Raw genomic sequence first — 20,441 nt, forward strand, 5'->3', positions numbered from 1 at the left:
TCCTGCTTAATGAAGAACTCAGCAGTCATACATTCATCCACTTCACCATACATCTTCAAGTGACAGGTGAGGCGTGTGAAACCAAAGTTGGCGAAGAAAAAATCTCAGAAAAAGCTGTAAGTTAAGACAAGGTAATCATGAGATGAAAGCGCTCGGCCAGTATGCCAATATAGCACTTAGAAGGGTCCTAATTGAGCTGGGATGTGAGGACAGAGTGAAGGAACGCTGCCCAACCACTTCGACCTTCGGGGATAGAACATAAACCTATTTTATACACAGCAAAAATCTGAATATATTTAAACAAAGGAAACTGTATATAGTTGTTCTCTGGAATTCTTTAAGGTATATCAAGGTGTTATTTAACTACGTATATAATATATTAATAATTTTTGATTGGTTGTTTAAAGGCATTGATGTGCTCACATATATGTGCTCGCCTATATGTGCTGACTTCGATGTGCTGACTTCGATGTGCTGACTTCGATGTGCTGACTTCGATGTGCTGACTTAGATGTGCTGACTTTGATGTGCTGACTTTGATGTGCTGACTTTGATGTGCTGACTTTGATGTGCTCATCTAGATGTGCTGACTTAGATGTGCTCACCTATAAGAGCTCACCTAGATGTGATCATCTAAAAGAGTAATCGCTGTAATAGTAATCATCTATAAAAGCTCACATAAATGTACTCACTGAGATGTGCTCACCTAGATGTGCTCATCTAGATGTGCTGACTTAGATGTGCTCCCCTAGATGTACTCACCTAGATGTGCTCAGCTATAAGAGCTCACCTAGATGTGCTCACCTAAAAGAGTAATCGCTGTGTTCGGAATGAACCGGGGTTCAGCGTCACGACACAACACCAGCACCAGCAGCACCAGCAGCACCAGCAGTACAACAAGCACCACCAGCACCAGTGCCAGCAGCACCAGAACCAACCACTCCACTAGCACCAGCAGCACCAGCAGTCCAAGCACCAGCACCAGCAGCACCAGCAGAACCAGCAGGCGCACCAGCAGCACCAGCAGTCCAAGCACCAGCACCAGCAGCACCAGCAGAACCAGCAGGCGCACCAGCACCAGCAGCGCCAGAATATGCAGCACCAGCACCAGCAGTACCAGAAGATGCAGCACCATCACCAGCACCAGCAGCACCACCAACACCAGCACCACCAGAACCAGCACCACCAGCACCAGCACCAGCACCAGCAGCACCAGCACCAGCACCACCAGCACCAGCACCACCAGCACCAGCACCACCAGCACCAGCACCACCAGCACCAGCACCACCAGCACCAGCACCACCAGCACCAGCACCACCAGCACCAGCAACACCAGCACCAGAACCAGCAGCACCAGCACCAGCACCAGCAGCACCAGCTCCAGCAGCACCAGCACCACCAGCACCAGCACCAGCACCACCAGCACTAGCACCACCAGCACCAGCACCAGCACCAGCACCACCAGCACCAGCACCAGCACCAGCAACACCAGCACCACCACCAACACCAGCACCAGAAGAACCAGCACCAGCACCTGCAGCACCATCAGCCGTACCAGCACCAACATCAGCAGCACCAGTAGCACCAGCAGCAACACAAGCAGCATAAGCACCAGCACCAGCAGCACCAGTTCCAGCAGCAGCACCAGCAGCACTAGCACCAGCATCAGCAGCACCAGCACCAGTACCAGCCCCAGCACTAGCAGCACCAGCAGCACCAGCACCAGGACTATATCCAGCAGTAGCAACAGCACCAGCATCAGCAGCACCAGCACTAGCAGCACAAGGAGCAACAGCAGCACCAGTAGCACCACTTCCAGCAGCACCAGCACCAGCAGCACCATCACCAGCACCATCACCAGCAGCACCAGCAACAGCAGCAGCACCACCAACACCAGCACCAGCACCACTAGCACCAGCAGCATCAGCGCCAGCAGCACCAGCATCAGCAGCACTAGCAGCGGCACAAGCGGCACCAGCAGCAGCACCAGCATCACGTGCACCAGCACCAGCAGCACCAGTTCTAGCAGCAACACCAGCAGCACCAGTACCAGCACCAGCAACACCAGCACCAGCCGCACAAGCACCAGCACCAGCACCAGGAGGTCCAGCACTAGGAGCAGCACCAGCAGCACCAGCAGCACCAGCACCAGCACAAGCAGCAACAGCACCAGTACCAGCAGCACCATCACCAGCACCAGCATCAGCAAAAGCAGCACCAGCACCAGCACCCACCGCACCAGCACCAGCAGCACCATCACCCGCACCAGCACCAGCACCAGCAGCACCATCACCAGCACAAGCAGCAACAACACCAGTAACAGCAGCACCAGTAACAGCAGCACCATCACCAGCACCAGCATCAGCAAAAGCAGCACCAGCACCAGCACCAGCAGCACCAGCACCAGCAGCACCAGCACCAGTACTAGCAGCACCAGCACCAGCACCAGCACCAGCAGCACCAGCACCAGCACCAGCAGCACCATCAGCCGTACCAGCACCAGCAGCACCAGTACCAGCAGCACCAGAATATGCATCACTAGCACCAACATCAGCAGCACCAGTAGCACCAACATCAGCAGCACCAGCAGCAACACAAGCAGCACCAGTTCTAGCAGCAGCACCAGCAGCACTAGCACCAGCACCAGCACCAGCACTAGCAGCACCAGCACTAGCACCAGCACCAGCACTAGCAGCACCAGCACCAGCAGCAGCACCAGCACTAGCAGCACCAGCACCAGCAACACCAGCACCAGCATCAGCACCAGCACTATATCCAGCAGTAGCAACAGCACCAGCATCAGCAGCACCAGCACTAGCAGCACAAGGAGCAACAGCAGCACCAGCTCCAGCAGCACCAGTAGCACCAGCTCCAGCAGCACCAGTAGCACCAGCTCCAGCAGCACCAGCACCACCAGCACCAGCACCAGCAGCACCAACAGCCGCACTAGCACCAGAAGAACCAAAAGATGCAGTACCAGCACCAGCATCAGCACCAACACCAGCAGCACCAGCACCAGCAGGAACAGCACTAGCACCACCAGCGCCAGCAGCAGCACCAGCAGGACCAGCACCAGCACCAGGAGCACCAGCCCTACACCAACACTATCACCATCTATCGGTGTTGGAAATTTCCAACACCGAATACAACACTGTTGTATTCTCATTAATTATTACTAACTCTACTAATTATTGTAGCAAGTAAAATTAACACCACGTAGAATTCTCATGTACTAATAATTTCATCTGTGCAGTAGGCTAGAATTCTCACGTCATCCGACGCCAGTATTGCGTCAGATTTCATTACAATGAACACATTATATACAATGTATCTGAGAATTAAATTCGATTCTCTATATCTAAGGCATTCTGTGTGATAATTAATTACAGATAAATTGACTTCCAACTAAGAGCCGAATAGAGCGTTAGTCATAGCGATTATCGAGTAATAAAAGTTAACGTCACGAGTGAATGCCATGGGGAGACATTAATTCCTCTCCCTTATACGTTTACTATCACTAAATTGGCAAATAATAATATTTCCCTCTTCTAAATAATAAACCCGTCCAGTCTCCAACATTTCAAGCATAAATGCGAGAAATACTAATATTCATGACAATAATTTGTTTAATGAACGCGGGACGCAGCGTGGGTGAGGAGGAGCAAGCCAGTACATGTGGAGGGAAGCTCTGAGGCAGACCTATCCGTATCGTGCTCACGAGGAGACGCCATTGCCCAGCCATCAGGGTAGACGTTATCCATCCTCAGATGAAAGTCGCCACTGTGAGGCGTGAACAACCTTGCAGATGATATCTTCAACTGGTGCTGGTGTAACATAAGGAACCTTTTTAATCTGGTTCCTGACTACACGTGACCGGCCAGTGAAGCGCGCCATTATCCAGGATAGGCTGAAGCCAGAGCCTGGGGACGCGAATTTCGGCAATCTTAAAACTTATACAGTGCCCATATTAGCTAAGTATCTTCTCTTTATTTGATGCATCTGGTAAAGTGTAGTGTAGTAGCTGGGCGATTGACCGTGACGACGCATGATAACTCCAAACCACAGGTGATTACCTATTATCACCTGTAACTCTTAATTTCTTGAATATAGAGATTCGGTAGTTTAATTAGTTGCTACTGTAAATATTTGTCTTGCAGCACGTGAGAAGAATTCTCCCTGCCGCCTTCTCCCATGTTAATCCATCCCATTCGTCAGCCAGCCGAGCCCAGGGGATTAGAGGAAGCGTCGTGGCTTACATAAAGGAATCTTTTTTAAGCTAAGATTTCTTTGTATTTATTCATGAAATTTCTGAATTAATTACATGCAGAATTCCTTTGGTTTAACATGTGTTTATTGTGACTATCATTACTATACTTATACTAATCTATGTTCCCATTCATGGTAATGACATTAGTTTCACTATAATTCATAGGATTAGCTTATTATAATTTGGATTAGTGAACGAACCACACTAGTTCCTGGACGTACTGACTTCCAGTAATAACCCCCCAATGTAGGTGTTTGCGGGTTTGATTCATTTAATTATACAGCCCATTAATTATTTCTATGATCATATTCTCTAGTGTTTTATCCATAGTTACTGGTTTCATCTAGGAATTATCTAATGATCAGAAATTCTCAGTTTCCCTCTTTACTATAAAAGCGGGTGGTCCTTCGTAATTTAATTTACTGCATTAATATTTAAATAATCAGACTCAAGCCCCAAATGTCCCACATTATGGTCCTTCGAACCGGATAGGCATTAAATTTATAATTAAAATATTAATCATTAATAACTAATCCTTGTGTGATAGAAGCTAGACTAACTATTTAATTAATTGTGTCAACTAACAGTGTAACACATCAGTTAGCCTAGATCACACTAACATATTGCTACTTTCACCTCATGTATAAGGTAGCTTTAGTGGGTCATAGCCAATTACCCACAACACTTAGACCTATACCTCACACAGAGGTGAGAATCTTTAGGTCACCAGGAGCAACAGCTCATAACTTTTATAATAACCCCACCCTAACACCTGCGTTAGAGTGGCCTCACCATCTAACCATTATATACTTAGGTGGTAATGACATCCACCCCACTCGTCATCCAGCTGAGGTGATCAAACACCTCAAAGCCATAATTTTTTCTTTCAAGCTCATCAGTGAATCGGTAGTATTCACATTAGTGGAACCTCGCCAACCAAGTCAAGATAATCGTTGGGGAGTAACCTCAGAATACTACCTGAGAGCTACTAAGTACATAAATTTCAGGCTGAAAAAGCGAGTGAGATTGGATGCCACATATATCCTATTTACAGCCAGACCTTACAGACAGAACCTGACCAGAGATGGTGTACACTTGTCAGGGAAATCTAGGTTGCATGTGGTTGACAAGTTAATTAACACCATCAACCATCACAAACGGCTGTGGCTAGCAAGCCAAACTTAACTGTACATAATTGTTTCACCTGTGTGTGCAAGAGCACTCTTATAAAACAAAAAAAACAAAAATACAGCACAACTATATTCACCTTACTGCACCACAATAATCTTTACCCATGTTATTAGGTAGAATTTAGGCTGAGATTGTGCTGAATTTGGTACAAGCCCAGACTAAATAACTTTATAGTTCTTAGTTAGGAATTATTACGACTAGATCTAAGCTAGTCAGTGTTGTATGTATTATATTATTTGTGCTGACCCTATACAGGGTGGGATTAAATTTTGAGATAACTCTGATTGGAGTGTCTCCATAATATTTCTCTTGTATGCATTATTTTGTGTATCTATTTTGTGTATTGCTGGATAATCTCCATTAACTCTGATGGCGATATAGAAGAGCTAACCAGACGAGAACTAATGGTGAAGTTCAGACAGTGCACAAAATATCTAGCTATTTGTTGTTAGGTAGGTAGGTACATTCAACCTCAAGTGAGGAAAAATATAAAGTAACCACCTTAAATTAGGCTACAATTAATGTTATTTGTTCACTAATGAACAAGTACCCAAGCTTCATTAGTAATACCTATACTAACACTGTGAAGTTTGAACCTAAGCCCAACATGGCTACTCCTGAGCAATTGAGGAGAACCTACATTAGCCTTAAAGGTCATTTGACCAGATTAATTAATAAGGCTGAGGGCTTAACTAAAGATACTCCCATTGACTCTTATCACTTAGAGACATCAGTTAGAGTGGCTGATCTGAAATTTGATCAAGTCAAATCTGCAGGTAAATCTTACCTTGATCTGCTAAATACTGTAGAAACTGATCCTGATGAAGCAAGTCAAATTGTAGACGACATCTCCCAATATGAAGATGAGACTCAGGATATAATTATCAGGCTAAATTATCTAAATTAGCAAAACAATCTGGATCCAATACCAGTAACACTGGGTCTCACTTCAATAGTCAACTACCAGAGGTTCGTTTACCTACTCTAGACTTACCTACATTTTCAGGATTAGATACAGAAAATTAGGAAAATTTTTGGACTTCCTTTGAAGTTCACATCCATAAGAAACCGTCTCTAGACAAGGTTTCTAAATTTTCATACCTACTTAGTCTTCTCACAGGAGAGGCTAAAAAGGTCATACATAACCTTACTCTTAATGAGAGTAATTATGAGGAAGCTATAAAACTCCTGAAGTTGAACTATTGCAACAAAGAGTAAGCTACCCTCTATTATCAATTGCTAGATCTAAATGCACCAAATAGTAGACCAGAGTCACTTCAAAGCTTCAGACTAGAAGTAGAGTCTCTAGTAAAGGCCTTAGGTACTAAAGTTAATATACCTGCTTCAGAATGGTCTATCAAGCTACTATTACAGAGGAAATTACCTCGAAATGTCTTGACCGAGCTCTGCTCACATTATAATACCGAGTTTCTCACTCTCGATCAAATTTTCGAGGGATTGAGGATCACAGTTAACAGGTTAAAGACTCATGATAAAATTAAACCTGAGTCTAAACCAACTAGTACTGACATTTCAGTCAAACCTAAACAGCCTCAGAGTAAGTCTAATAAACATAAATCCAAACCTGCTCCATCCACTGGGAAAAGAAGTGGAAATGTAGGTACATATTCAGTATCTCCTTCAGAGATAACCAATGACTTGTCTACTAAAGAGACTAAGTCTATTAACCAGAGAAAGTGTCTGTTCTGCAATCAGGAACACACCACTTATCAATGCTCTGTTTATCCTACTTATAATGTTAGGGTTAAAAGGTTACAAGAATTGCACAAGTGCACCAAGTGCATGGGCTCTCATGATCCCAAGAAATGTGCAGTGCAGCTACGTTCCTGCAACCGCTGTAACCAAGGTGTACACCACTACGCCTTATGTAGAAAATCTTCTACACCAACCATGACCACTGGAGAGAATTCTACGAATTCTACTGCAGTGCAATATTGCAAAGTGCATCACGAAGTGAATGTACTTGCTACTGAGTCAGGCAATAATACTACTTTGCCTACAGCTCAACTTAAACTAATAAACCGAAGATCTAGAATTAACACTAGGGGTCTTTTTGACCAAGGCTCACAGAAAACCTTCATTACACAACAGTTGGTAGATGAGTTAAATTTAAAACCTGCCAAAAGTGTGAGGTTAAATATTTCTGGTTTCTTGTCAAATAGTGGACCTCGTGACTACAAGGTAGTTAAAGTATTAGTAAGACTGGGATCTTCTACTAGTCCAATCCAAGCGGTAGTAGTGGATAAGATTCCTACAGACCTGCAGGTCACAGGATTAGCTCGCACTGCGAGACACCTTAAACGAAACCGCATGAGGCTAGCAGATTATAAAATAAATTCTGACTGCCTCACAGATATTGGAATACTTATAGGCGCAGATCATTATTACAAGTTTATAACTGGATGCACTAGGCAACATGGTATGAATTTGTTGTCGTCCGCAGGAGGCAAATTGCTCACAGGACCAGTGCTTTTCAGACAAGGTCCAACGTCCACAAACCAACAATCCAATAATGTAATTGTGTCGTGACTAGGCTTAGAACAGTCACCACTACGCTTCAGGGAAATATCTGAGGATATTGAGTCTGACCCACCAATACATCGTTTGTGGGATTTAGACACCTTAGGCATCATCCCTGAGCAACCAAGTCCTGATGATACGTGGACTTACCAGCAATATCTGGATACAGTTGTCTACTCAAATAAACAATACTGGGTAAGACTCCCATGGAAGTTGGATCATCCACAATTTCCAGTTAATTATTTTATGGCAGCCTCACAATTGCAGTCTCAATTAACACGACTGCAGAAGCAGCCAGACAAACTAAACATGTATCATCAACTTATCCAACAACAACTTAACCATAAGTTCATTGAAGTTGTTGAACACGATGACCGAAAAACAGGTCATTATTTACCTCACCACGCAGTGGTGAAAGACTCATTGACAACACCTATTCGTATTGTCTTTAACTGCAGTGCTAAAGTAAAGCCAAGCAGTGTGTCTTTAAATGAATGTCTCCAAACGGGACCTAGCCTAACACAAAGGCTACATGATGTGTTGTTACGATTTCGCACAGGCATTTTTGCCTATACAGCTGATATCAGCAAAGCCTTTCTCCGAGTAGGGTTACAGGAGGAAGATCGTGACTACACAAAATTCCTCTGGTTTAAGGATCCACTGGATCCTAACAGTGAAATAATCACCTATCATTTTGCCTCAGTATTATTTGGAGCTACGTCCTCACCGTTTCTTTTGCAAGCAACATTAGACACGCATTTGAGGAAATCAAACAGCCCTTATAAGGCAGACATTAGCGACAACTTATATGTCGACAATTTCCAGGGGACAACTAATGATCAAGCTGATCTGGTAGAAATCTACCATGAGGCTAACCGTGAACTGTTAGGAGCCAATATGCCACTACAGTCATGGGCCTCAAATAATAAACTGCTTAACCAGGTAATCGAGAAAGAATTTCCAGATTATCAGGTACCCAGTCAATTAAAGGTTCTACGCGTGGAATGGAACACCAACACTGACGAGATGAATGTCAAGTCAGTGCAAACTGATAATTCAACCCTTACCATGAGAACACTGCTCTCATTTGTCAGTCAACCATTTGACCCTTTAGGCCTACTTAGTCCTATATTAATAAGGGGCAAACTCCTAATGCAGGAGTGCTGGCAAAACCATATGGGATGGGATGATCCGTTATCAAGTGAGTTACAAGCCAAATGGCAAATACTCTCAACGGATTTTAATCAGTTAGGCGTTTTGAAATTTCCTCGTAATGCTTCAGGACCAAACTTACCCACCAATTTGCATGTTTTTTGCGATGCCTCTTTCAAAGCATATGGCGCAGTAGCCTATTTAGTTAACAGTGCACAATCAATTCTGCTCACATCTAAAGCAAGAGTTGCTCCCATTAAGAAGAGATCTTTACCTCAGATGGAGTTGACTGCATTGCTAGTGGGAGTAAGATTAGCCCATTGCTTGGCAAAAACACTCAATAATATCCACTTTGGTGAGATTGTAGTGTGGTCAAACAACGAAGCAGTCTTACAATGGGTAAGAAACAATAACAACAAAACCCCTTACGTCAGTAATCGCGTCAGGGAGATTCATGATTTATCTGCTGGATATAAATTTAGACATGTTCCTACTAAGGACAATCCTGCAGATTATCTATCTCGAGGATTAACATTAAAACAACTTGTCAAGTCTTCGCTGTGGTTCAATGGACCTTCATGGCTTGTTGGTGGTCAGTGGCCCAAACAAAAGCCACAAGTCATAGTGACCAATATCACCACTCCCATGAAAGAACCAGAACCTCAACGAATATTAGCCATTGATCCTCATCATTATTCTAACTTAAGCAAATTGTTACGAGTGACTGCACACGTGTTTGATTTCCTTGCTAAGGTAGGAATTTGACATAAATTTCCCAATCCTATCCTCTACTGGATCAAACGTGCACAACAAGAGACATATGGAAGTGAATATGAAAATCTTCCAGATAAATTAACTAAGTCTCTAGGTATCTGGTATGATGCCAACACTCATAACATACTACGATGTGGAGGACGTTTGCTACATGCAAAAATTGATTTGGACACCAAGAATCCAATTCTTCTACCTCGTCACCACATCATAACTAAACTTCTTGTCTTACACCACCATCAATATGGTACATTACATGGTGGAGTTTTAGATACTCTCACCGATCTTAGACAAAAGTACTGGCTTCCTCAAGGTCGTCAGACTGTTAAGACAATTATCAAATCTTGTGTAATCTGTAAGAGATACGACGCTAGAGTATGTCCTTACCCAGGACCTCCACCACTCCCAGAAGAACGAGTGGTTCATTTTCGTCCTTTCGAAACCACTGGTGTTGATTATACAGGAGCCTTACTCCTCACTGGTAACCCAGATAATATACCAGTGAAGGCGTACATTTGTCTCTTTACGTGTGCTACAACCAGAGGCGTACACTTAGAGGTCACTCCAGACATGAGTGCTGAGGCCTTCATTCAAGCTTTCCGCAGATTTGCTGCCCGCCGATCGTGTCCTAAATTAATGATATCGGACAACGGTTCTAATTTTGTGGCAGGAGAAAGTTGTTTGCGAGAAGTCTGGAACCACTCAGAAGTACAGTCAGTCCTACAGAGACGACAATGTCACTGGAAATTCATAGCACCGAGAGCCCCTTGGCAAGGTGGGTTCTATGAGCGAATGGTAGGCACAGTCAAGAAGTGTCTAAGGAAAACTTTACACCGACAAAAGGTCAGTTACTCAGAACTCCAAACTATTGTTGTGGAAATCGAGGCGCGAGTCAATAACCGCCCAATAACCTACCTGTCTGATGATTTCACCCAGAGAGAACCTCTGAGCCCCTCACACTCGATCCATGGAGGTCTACTGAGCCCTCTCATCCCTTTAGCCGAAGAGGACCCTGTAGACCCGTCACATGTGACCAGAGGAGACTTGGTGGAAAGCTACCAGCATCTTTCTAGAGTTATTAACAGGTGGAATGAGGTGTGGACTCGAGAGTACCTCACAGCTCTACGAGAGTACCACTACGGAGCTTCGAGTCCTTATAATAAAGTGCAATTAAAACCAGGAGACCTAGTACTAGTCGACAGTGATGGACCAGAGTGGTCAGAGTGGCCTATAGGTAAAATTGTTACCATTCATCCAGACCGACAAGGTGTCCTGAGAGTAGTTAAAGTTTTGTGCCGAGGCAACACTACTCTAAAAACTTTAGAGAAGCTGGTTCCCCTTGAACTGACTGAGCAAGAATATCAGCCAGATCCAGTTTCTCAATTAATTTCCGAGGGTAATAATTCTGATCCTCCAAGCAACCGCCCCACTAGAGCTGCTGCTCAACAATGTAGGCGGAATTTGCAAGCCTATTACAACTCTGAACAAGAGTAATTTCCTTCACTTCCCACTTAGATAACTATGATGATACTACGATGTGATATCACGTAACAAACCATTACACGACACAATGACCCAGGATATCCCATCGTAGTAGATTCTGTTAGTTTAAATTGTGTGGGTTAAAATCTATAAATATTGTGTAGGCTATAAGCAACATGTTTCATTTGACATGTAAATAGCAAGACTCAAGTTCTTGTAAGTCCATGATAAATCCGGGACGTTCGTTATGTGTGTACTAACATACTAACATATTAACATACTAATGTACTAATCTTAATAACACTTCGGGATAGGTCAGTACTCCACAGTACACTACGACCCTAGGATCCTCGCCCCGGAGTTATGTTGGAAATTTCCAACACCGAATACAACACTGTTGTATTCTCATTAATTATTACTAACTCTACTAATTATTGTAGCAAGTAAAATTAACACCACGTAGAATTCTCATGTACTAATAATTTCATCTGTGCAGTAGGCTAGAATTCTCACGTCATCCAACGCCAGTATTGCGTCAGATTTCATAACAATGAACACATTATATCCAATGTATCTGAGAATTAAATTCGATTCTCTATATCTAAGGCATTCTGTGTGATAATTAATTACAGATAAATTGACTTCCAACTAAGAGCCGAATAGAGCGTTAGAGTCATAGCGATTATCGAGTAATAAAAGTTAACGTCACGAGTGAATGCCATGGGGAGACATTAATTCCTCTCCCTTATACGTTTACTATCACTAAATTGGCAAATAATAATATTTCCCTCTTCTAAATAATAAACCCGTCCAGTCTCCAACATTTCAAGCATAAATGCGAGAAATACTAATATTCATGACAATAATTTGTTTAATGAACGCGGGACGCGGCGTGGGTGAGGAGGAGCAAGCCAGTACACGTGGAGGGAAGCTCTGAGGCAGACCTACCCGTATCGTGCTCACGAGGAGACGCCATTGCCCAGCCATCAGGGTAGACGTTATCCATCCTCAGATGAAAGTCGCCAATGTGAGGGGTGAACAACCTTGCAGATAATATCTTCAACTGGTGCTGGTGTAACATAAGGAACCTTTTTAATCTGGTTCCTGACTACACGTGACCGGCCAGTGAAGCGCGCCATTATCCAGGATAGGCTGAAGCCAGAGCCTGGGGACGCGAATTTCGGCAATCTTAAAACTTATACAGTGCCCATATTAGCTAAGTATCTTCTCTTTATTTGATGCATCTGGTAAAGTGTAGTGTAGTAGCTGGGTGATTGACCGTGACGATGCATGATAACAGCAAACCACAGGTGATTACCTATTATCACTTGTAACTCTTAATTTCTTGAATATAGAGATTCGGTAGTTTAATTAGTTGCTACTGTAAATATTTGTCTTGCAGCACGTGAGAAGAATTCTCCCTGCCGCCTTCTCCCATGTTAATCCATCCTATTCGTCAGCCAGCCGAGCCCAGGGGATTAGAGGAAGCGTCGTGGCTTACATAAAGGAATCTTCTTTAAGCTAAGATTTCTTTGTATTTATTCATGAAATTTCTGAATTAATTACATGCAGAATTCCTTTGGTTTAACATGTGTTTATTGTGACTATCATTACTATACTTATAATCTATGTTCCCATTCATGGTAATGACATTAGTTTCACTATAATTCATAGGATTAGCTTATTATAATTTGGATTAGTGAACGAACCACACTAGTTCCTGGACGTACTGACTTCCAGTAATAACCCCCCAATGTAGGTGTTTGCGGGTTTGATTCATTTAATTATACAGCCCATTAATTATTTCTATGATCATATTCTCTAGTATTTTATCCATAGTTACTGGTTTCATCTAGGAATTATCTAATGATCAGAAATTCTCAGTTTCCCTCTTTACTATAAAAGCGGGTGGTCCTTCGTAATTTAATTTACTGCATTAATATTTAAATAATCAGACTCAAGCCCCAAATGTCCCACAAGTAGCACCAGCACCAGCAGCACCATCAGCAGCACAATCAGTACCAGCACCAGCACCAGCAGGACAAACACCAGCAGCACCAGCAGGCGCACCAGCACCAGCAGCGCCAGAATATGCAGCACCAGCACCAGCAGCACCAGAACATGCAGCACCATCACCAGCAGCACCAGCAACAGCAGCAGCACCACCAACACCAGCACCAGCACCACTAGCACCAGCAGCATCAGCGCCAGCAGCACCAGCATCAGCAGCACTAGCAGCGGCACAAGCGGCACCAGCAGCACCAGCAGGAGCACCAGCACCACCAGCACCAGCACCACTAGCACCAGCACCACCAGCACCAGTACCACCAGCACCACAAGCACCAGCATCAGCAAACACAACAGCACAAGCAACACCAGCACCAGCAGCACCAGCACCAACACAGTACTATCACCAGCAGTAGCACCAGCACCAGCAGCACCAGCACCAGCACCAGTACCAGCACCAGCAGCACCACCCTGCACCAGCACCAGCAGCACCAGCACCAACACAGCACTATCACCAGCAGTAGCACCAGCACCAGCAGCAGCAGCAGCAGCACCAGCACAAGCAGAACCAGCATCAGCACCAGCACCAGCAGCACCAGCACCTACAGCACTAGCAGCTCCATCAGCAGCACCAGCAGTAGCACCAGCACAAGAAGCAGCACCAACACCAGCACCAGTACCAGCACCATCACCTGCATTAGCACCAGTACCAGCACCAGCAGCAACAGCACCAGAAGCAGCACCAGCAGCACTAGCACCTATAGCAACAGCTGCACCAGTAGCACCAGCAGCAGCAGCACCAGCCCCTGCAGCAGCACCAGCAGCAGCAGCACCAGCACCAGCAGAACCAGCACCAGCAGCACCAGCAGCTCCAGCAGCCGCACCAGCACCAGCAGTGCCAGAAGATGCAGCACCAGCACCAGCAGCACCAGCATCAGCAACACCAGCATCAGCACCTGCAGCACCATCACCAGCACCATCACCAGCAGCACCAGCAACAGCAGCAGCACCACCAGAACCAGCAGCACCAGCACGAGAACCAGCAGCACTAGAACCACAAGCACCAGCAGCACCACCAGCACCACCAGCACTAGCAGCATCAGCACCAGCAGCACCGGCACCAGCAGCAACTAGCAGCGGAACCAGCAGCACCAGCAGAAGCACCAGCACCAGCAGCACAAGCACCAACAGCACCAGCACGAACAGCAGCACAAGCAACACCAGCACCAGCACCACCACCAGCAGCACAAGCACCAGCACCATGACCAGCTGTAGCACAAACACCAGCACCAGCATCAGCAAAACATCAGCACTAGCAGCACCTGCCGCACCAGCACCAACACCAGCAGCACCAACACCAGCAGCACCAGCACAAGCAGCATAAGCACCAGCACCAGCACCAGCCGCACCAGCACCAGCAGTAGCACCAGCATCAGCACCAGCAGCACCAGCACCAGCACCAACACCAGCAGCACCAACACCAGTAGCACCAACACCAGCAGCACCAACACCAGCAGCACCAAAACCAGCAGCACCAACACCAGCAGCACCAGCCGCACTAGCACCAACACCAGCAGCACCAACACCAGCAGCACCAACACCAGCAGCACCAGCACCAACACCAGCAGCACCAGCACCAGTACCAGCAGCATCATCATCACCAGCACCAGCTCCAGCACCCGCAGCACCAGCACAAGCAGCACCATCACCAGCACCCACAGTAACCAGCAGCACCAACACCAGCAGCTCCAGCATCACCAGCACCAGCATCACCAGCACCAGCATCACCAGCTCCAGCAGCACCAGCACCAGAAGCAGCACCAGCACCAGAAGCAGCACCAGCACCAGCACCAGCACCAGCACCAGAAGCAGCATCAGCACCAGCACCAGCAGCACCAGCACCAGAAGCAGCACCAGCACCAGAAGCAGCACCAGCATCACCAGCACCAGCAGCACCAGCACCAGAAGCAGCACCAGCACCAGCACCAGCAGCACCAGCACCAGAAGCAGCACCAGCTGCATCAGCAGCACCAGCACGAGCAGCATCAGCACCAGCAGCACCATCATCAGCAGCACTAGCAGCGGCACAAGCAGCACCAGCACCACCTGCACCAGGACCACCACCACCACCACCACCAGCACCACCAGCACCAGCACCAGCACAATCACCAGCTGTAAGACAAACACCAGCACCAGCAGCCCCAGCACCAGCAGCACCAGCTGTAACACAAACACCAGCACCAGCAGCACCAGCACCAGCACCAGGAGCCCCAGCACTAGGAGCAGCACCAGCACTACCAGCAGCACCAGCACCACCAGCACCAGCACCAGTAACAGCAGCCCCATCACCACCACCAGCACCAACAGCACCAGCACCACCAGCACCAGTAGCACCAGCACCACCAGCACCAGCACCACCAGCACCAGCACCAACAGCAACACAAGCAACACCAGCACCTCTAGCACCAGCTCCAGCACCAGCAGCAGCACCAGCAGCACCAGCACTAGCAGCAGCCATACACCAGCAGCCATACACCAGCAGCAGCACCATCAGCACCAGCAACAGCACCAGCACCAGCACCAGGAGCACCAAAAGCAGCAGCACCAGCTCCAGCACCAGCAGCAGCACCAGCACTAGCAGCAGCCATACACCAGCAGCAGCAACATCAACACCAGCAACAGCACCAGCAGCAAAAGCAGCACCAGCACCAGCACTAGCAGCACCAGCACCAACACCAGCAGCACCATCATCACCAGCACCAGTACCAGCACCAGCAGCTCCACCAGCACCAGCACCAGCAGCACCAGCACCAGCAGCACCAGCATCACCAGCACTAGCAGCACCAGCACCAGCAGCGCCAGCAGCAGCACCAGCAGCACCAGCACCAGCACCAGCAGCACCACCAACAGCACCAGTACCAGCAGCACCAGCAGCAGCACCAACAACCCCAGCACCATCACCAACAGTAGCACTAGCACCATCACCAGCACAAGCAACACCAGCACCAGCACAAGCACCACCAGCACCATCATTAGCAGTAGCATCAGCACCAGAAACAGCCGCACCAGCACCAATACCAGCACCAGTAGCACCACCTGCACCAGCACAAGCAGCACCAGCAGCACCAGCACCAGCACCAGCAGCACTAGCAGCTGCACCAGCAGCACCAGCAATATCAGCAGCACCTACACCAGCTGCACCAGCAGCAACACCAGCACCAGCACCAGTAACAGCAGCACCATCACCAGCACCCGCAGCACCAGCACCAGCAGCACCAGCACCAGCACCAGCAGCACCAGCAACAGCACAAGTACCAACAGCACAAGTACCAACAGCACTAGCCTCAGCACTAGCACCAGCACCAGCACCAGCTTAAGCAACACCAGCACCAGCACCAGAAGCACCAGCACCAGCACAGCACAATCACCAGCAGTAGCACCAGTACCAGCAACAGCAGCACCAGCACCAATACCAGCACCAGCAGCACCACCCTGCACCAGCACCAGCACCAGTTGCACCAGCAGCAGCAGCACCAGCACCAGTAGCATTAGCAGCAACACCAGCACCAGTAGCATTAGCAGCAACACCAGCATCAGCACCAGCAGCACCAACACCAGCACCAGCACCATCACCTGCAATAGCACCAGCACCAGTACCAGCAGCGCCAGCAGCACCAGCACCACCAGCACCAGCACCAGCAACAGCAGCACCAGCACCAGTACCAGCACCAGTAGCACCAGCAGTCCGAACACCAGCACCAGCAGCACCAGCACCAGCACCAGCACCAGCACCAGCAGTCCAAGCACCAGCACCAGCAGCAGCACCAGCAACACCAGCACCAGCAGCACCACCAGCAGCAACCGCACCAGCACCAGCAGCACCAACAGCAGCAGCACCAGCTCTAACACCAGCACCAGCAGCACCAGCAGGCGCACCAGCACCAGCAGGGCCAGAATATGCAGCACGAGCACCAGCAGCACCTGAAGATGCAGCACCAGCCTCAACACCAGCACCAGCAGCACCAGCACCAGCAGCACAAGCTCCAGCAGCACCAGCAGGCGCACCAGCACCAGCAGCACCAGCAGGCGCACCAGCACCAGCAGGGCCAGAATATGCAGCACGAGCACCAGCAGCACCTGAAGATGCAGCACCAGCCTCAACACCAGCACCAGCAGCACCAGCACCAGCACCACTAGCACCAGCAGCATCAGCGCCAGCAGCACCAGCATCAGCAGCACTAACAGAGGAACCAGCAGCACCAACAGTAGCACCAGCACCACCAGCACCAGCACCAGCAGCACCACCAGCACCAGCACCAGCACAATCACTAGCTGTAACACAAACACCAGCACAAGCAGCACCAGCACCAGCACCAGTACCAGCAGCACCATCACCACCAGTACCAGTACCAGTACCAGTACCAGCACCAGTACCAGCACCAGCAGCTCCACCAGCACCTGCACCAGCAGCGCCAGCCCCGACAGCACCAGCATCACCAGCACTAGCAGCAACAGCACCAGCAGCGCCAGCAGCAGCACCAGCAGGACCAGCAGCACCAGCAGCACCAGCAACAGCACCAGTACCAGCAGCACCACCAGCACCATTACCAGCAGTAGCACTAGCACCATCACCAGCACCACCAGCACCATCACCAGCAGTAGCACTAGCACCAGCAGCACCAGCATCAGCACAAGCACCACCAGCACCATTACCAGCACCAGCTCCAGCACCAGCAGCACCAGCACAAGCAGCACCAGCACCAGCAGCACCAGCACCAGCAGCACCAGCACCAGCACCAGCAGCACTAGCAGCTTTCCAGCAGCACCAACAGCACCTGCACCAGCTGCACCAGCAGCACCAGCAGCACCTGCACCAGCTGCACCAGCAGCAACACCAGCACCAGCAGCACCATCAACAGCACCAGTACCAGCACCAGCACCAGCAGCACAACCAACACCAGCAGCACAACCAGCACCAGCACCACCACCAGCACCAGCACAAGCAGCACCAGCACCAGTAACAGCAGCCCCATCACCACCACCAGTACCAACAACACCAGCACCACCAGCACCACCAGCACCAGTAGCACCAGCACCACCAGCAGTACCAGCACCACCAGCACCAGCACCAACAGCAGCACAAGCAACACCAGCACCTCCAGCACCAGCTCCAGCACCAGCAGCAGCACCAGCAGCACCAGCACTAGCAGCAGCCATACACCAGCAGCCATACACCAGCAGCAGCACCATCAGCACCAGCAACAGCACAAGCACCAGGACCAGGAGCACCAAAAGCAGCAGCACCAGCTCCAGCACCAGCAGCAGCATCAGCAGCACCAGCACTAGCAGCAGCCATACACCAGCAGCCATACACCAGCAGCAGCACCATCAGCACCAACAACAGCACCAGCACCAGCAGCAAAAGCAGTCCCAGCACCAGCACTAGCAGCACCAGCACCAACACCAGCAGCACCATCATCACCAGCACCAGTACCAGCACCAGCAGCTCCACCAGCACCAGCAGCACCAGCACCAGCAGCACCAGTATCACCAGCACTAGCAGCACCAGCACCAGCAGCGCCAGCAGCAGCACCAGCAGCACCAGCACCAGCACCAGCATCACCAGCAACAGCACCAGTACCAGCAGCACCAGCAGCAGCACCAACAACCCCAGCACCATCACCAACAGTAGCACTAGCACCATCACCAGCACAAGCAACACCAGCACCAGCACCACCACCAGCAGCACCAGCACCAGCACCATGACCAGCTGTAGCACAAACACCAGCACTAGCACCAGCATCAGCAACAGCATCAGCACTAGGAGCACCAGCCGCACCAGCACCAACACCAGCAGCACCAGCACCAGCAGCACCAGCACAAGCAGCATAAGCACCAGCACCAGCAGCATAAGCACCAGCACCAGCACCAGCCGCACCAGCACCAGCAGTAGCACCAGCACCAGCAGCACAAGCAGCACCAGCACCAGCACCAGCCGCACCAGACGCCACACCAGCAGCCGCACCAGCACCAGAACCAGCAGCAGGACCTGCAGCACCAGCTCCAGCACCCGCAGCACCAGCACAAGCATCACCATCACCAGCACCCACAGTAACCAGCAGCACCAGCACCAGCAGCTCCAGCATCACCAGCACCAGCATAACCAGCACCAGCAACAGCAGCACCAGCACCAGAAGAAGCACCAGCTGCATCAGCAGCACCAGCTGCATCAGCAGCACCAGCACGAGCAGCATCAGCACAAGCAGCACCATCATCAGCAGCACTAGCAGCGGCAGAAGCAGCACCAGCACCACCTGCACCAGCACCACCAGCACCACCAGCACCACCAGCACCAGCACCAGCAGCACCAGCACAATCACCAGCTGCAAGACAAACACCAGCACCAGCAGCACCAGCACCAGCAGCCCCAGCACAAGCAGCACCAGCTGTAAGACAAACACCAGCACCAGCAGCACCAGCACCAGCAGCACCAGCACCAGGAGCCCCAGCACTAAGAGCAGCACCAGCACTACCAGCAGCACCAGCACCAGCACCAGTAACAGCAGCCCCATCACCACCACCAGCACCAACAGCACCAGCACCACCAGCACCACCAGCACCAGTAGCACCAGCACCACCAGCAGTACCAGCACCACCAGCACCAGCACCAACAGCAACACAAGCAACACCAGCACCTCCAGCACCAGCTCCAGCACCAGCAGCAGCACCAGCAGCACCAGCACTAGCAGCAGCCATACACCAGCAGCACCAGCACTAGAAGCAGCCATACACCAGCAGCAGCACCATCAGCACCAGCAACAGCACCAGCACCAGCACCAGGAGCACCAGGAGCACCAAAAGCAGCAGCACCAGCTCCAGCACCAGCAGCAGCACCAGCAGCACCAGCACTAGCAGCAGCCATACACCAGCAGCCATACACCAGCAGCAGCAACATCAACACCAGCAACAGCACCAGCACCAGCAGCAAAAAGCAGCACCAGCACCAGCACTAGCAGCACCAGCACCAACA

The 20,441-nt window shown here is 49.4% G+C and overlaps 1 protein-coding gene across 1 annotated transcript in view; it reads right to left on the reverse strand.

Moving 5' to 3' along the window:
- Nucleotides 1–437: 437 nt before the first annotated feature.
- Nucleotides 438–20,441, reverse strand: part of LOC138361310 (NADH-ubiquinone oxidoreductase chain 5-like) — a 31,257-nt gene continuing 11,253 nt past the window's right edge. Inside the window, exons 6-8 of the mRNA XM_069320676.1 lie at nucleotides 19,537–19,857; nucleotides 17,294–17,743; nucleotides 438–605 (exon numbers count right to left, since the gene is read on the reverse strand). Of these exons, the coding sequence (XP_069176777.1) occupies nucleotides 438–605; nucleotides 17,294–17,743; nucleotides 19,537–19,857 (939 nt within the window). The remainder of the gene's footprint in view (nucleotides 606–17,293; nucleotides 17,744–19,536; nucleotides 19,858–20,441) is intronic.

The sequence above is a fragment of the Procambarus clarkii genome, unplaced genomic scaffold, assembly GCF_040958095.1.
Source record: "Procambarus clarkii isolate CNS0578487 unplaced genomic scaffold, FALCON_Pclarkii_2.0 HiC_scaffold_306, whole genome shotgun sequence".
Taxonomy (NCBI): Eukaryota; Metazoa; Arthropoda; class Malacostraca; order Decapoda; family Cambaridae; genus Procambarus; species Procambarus clarkii.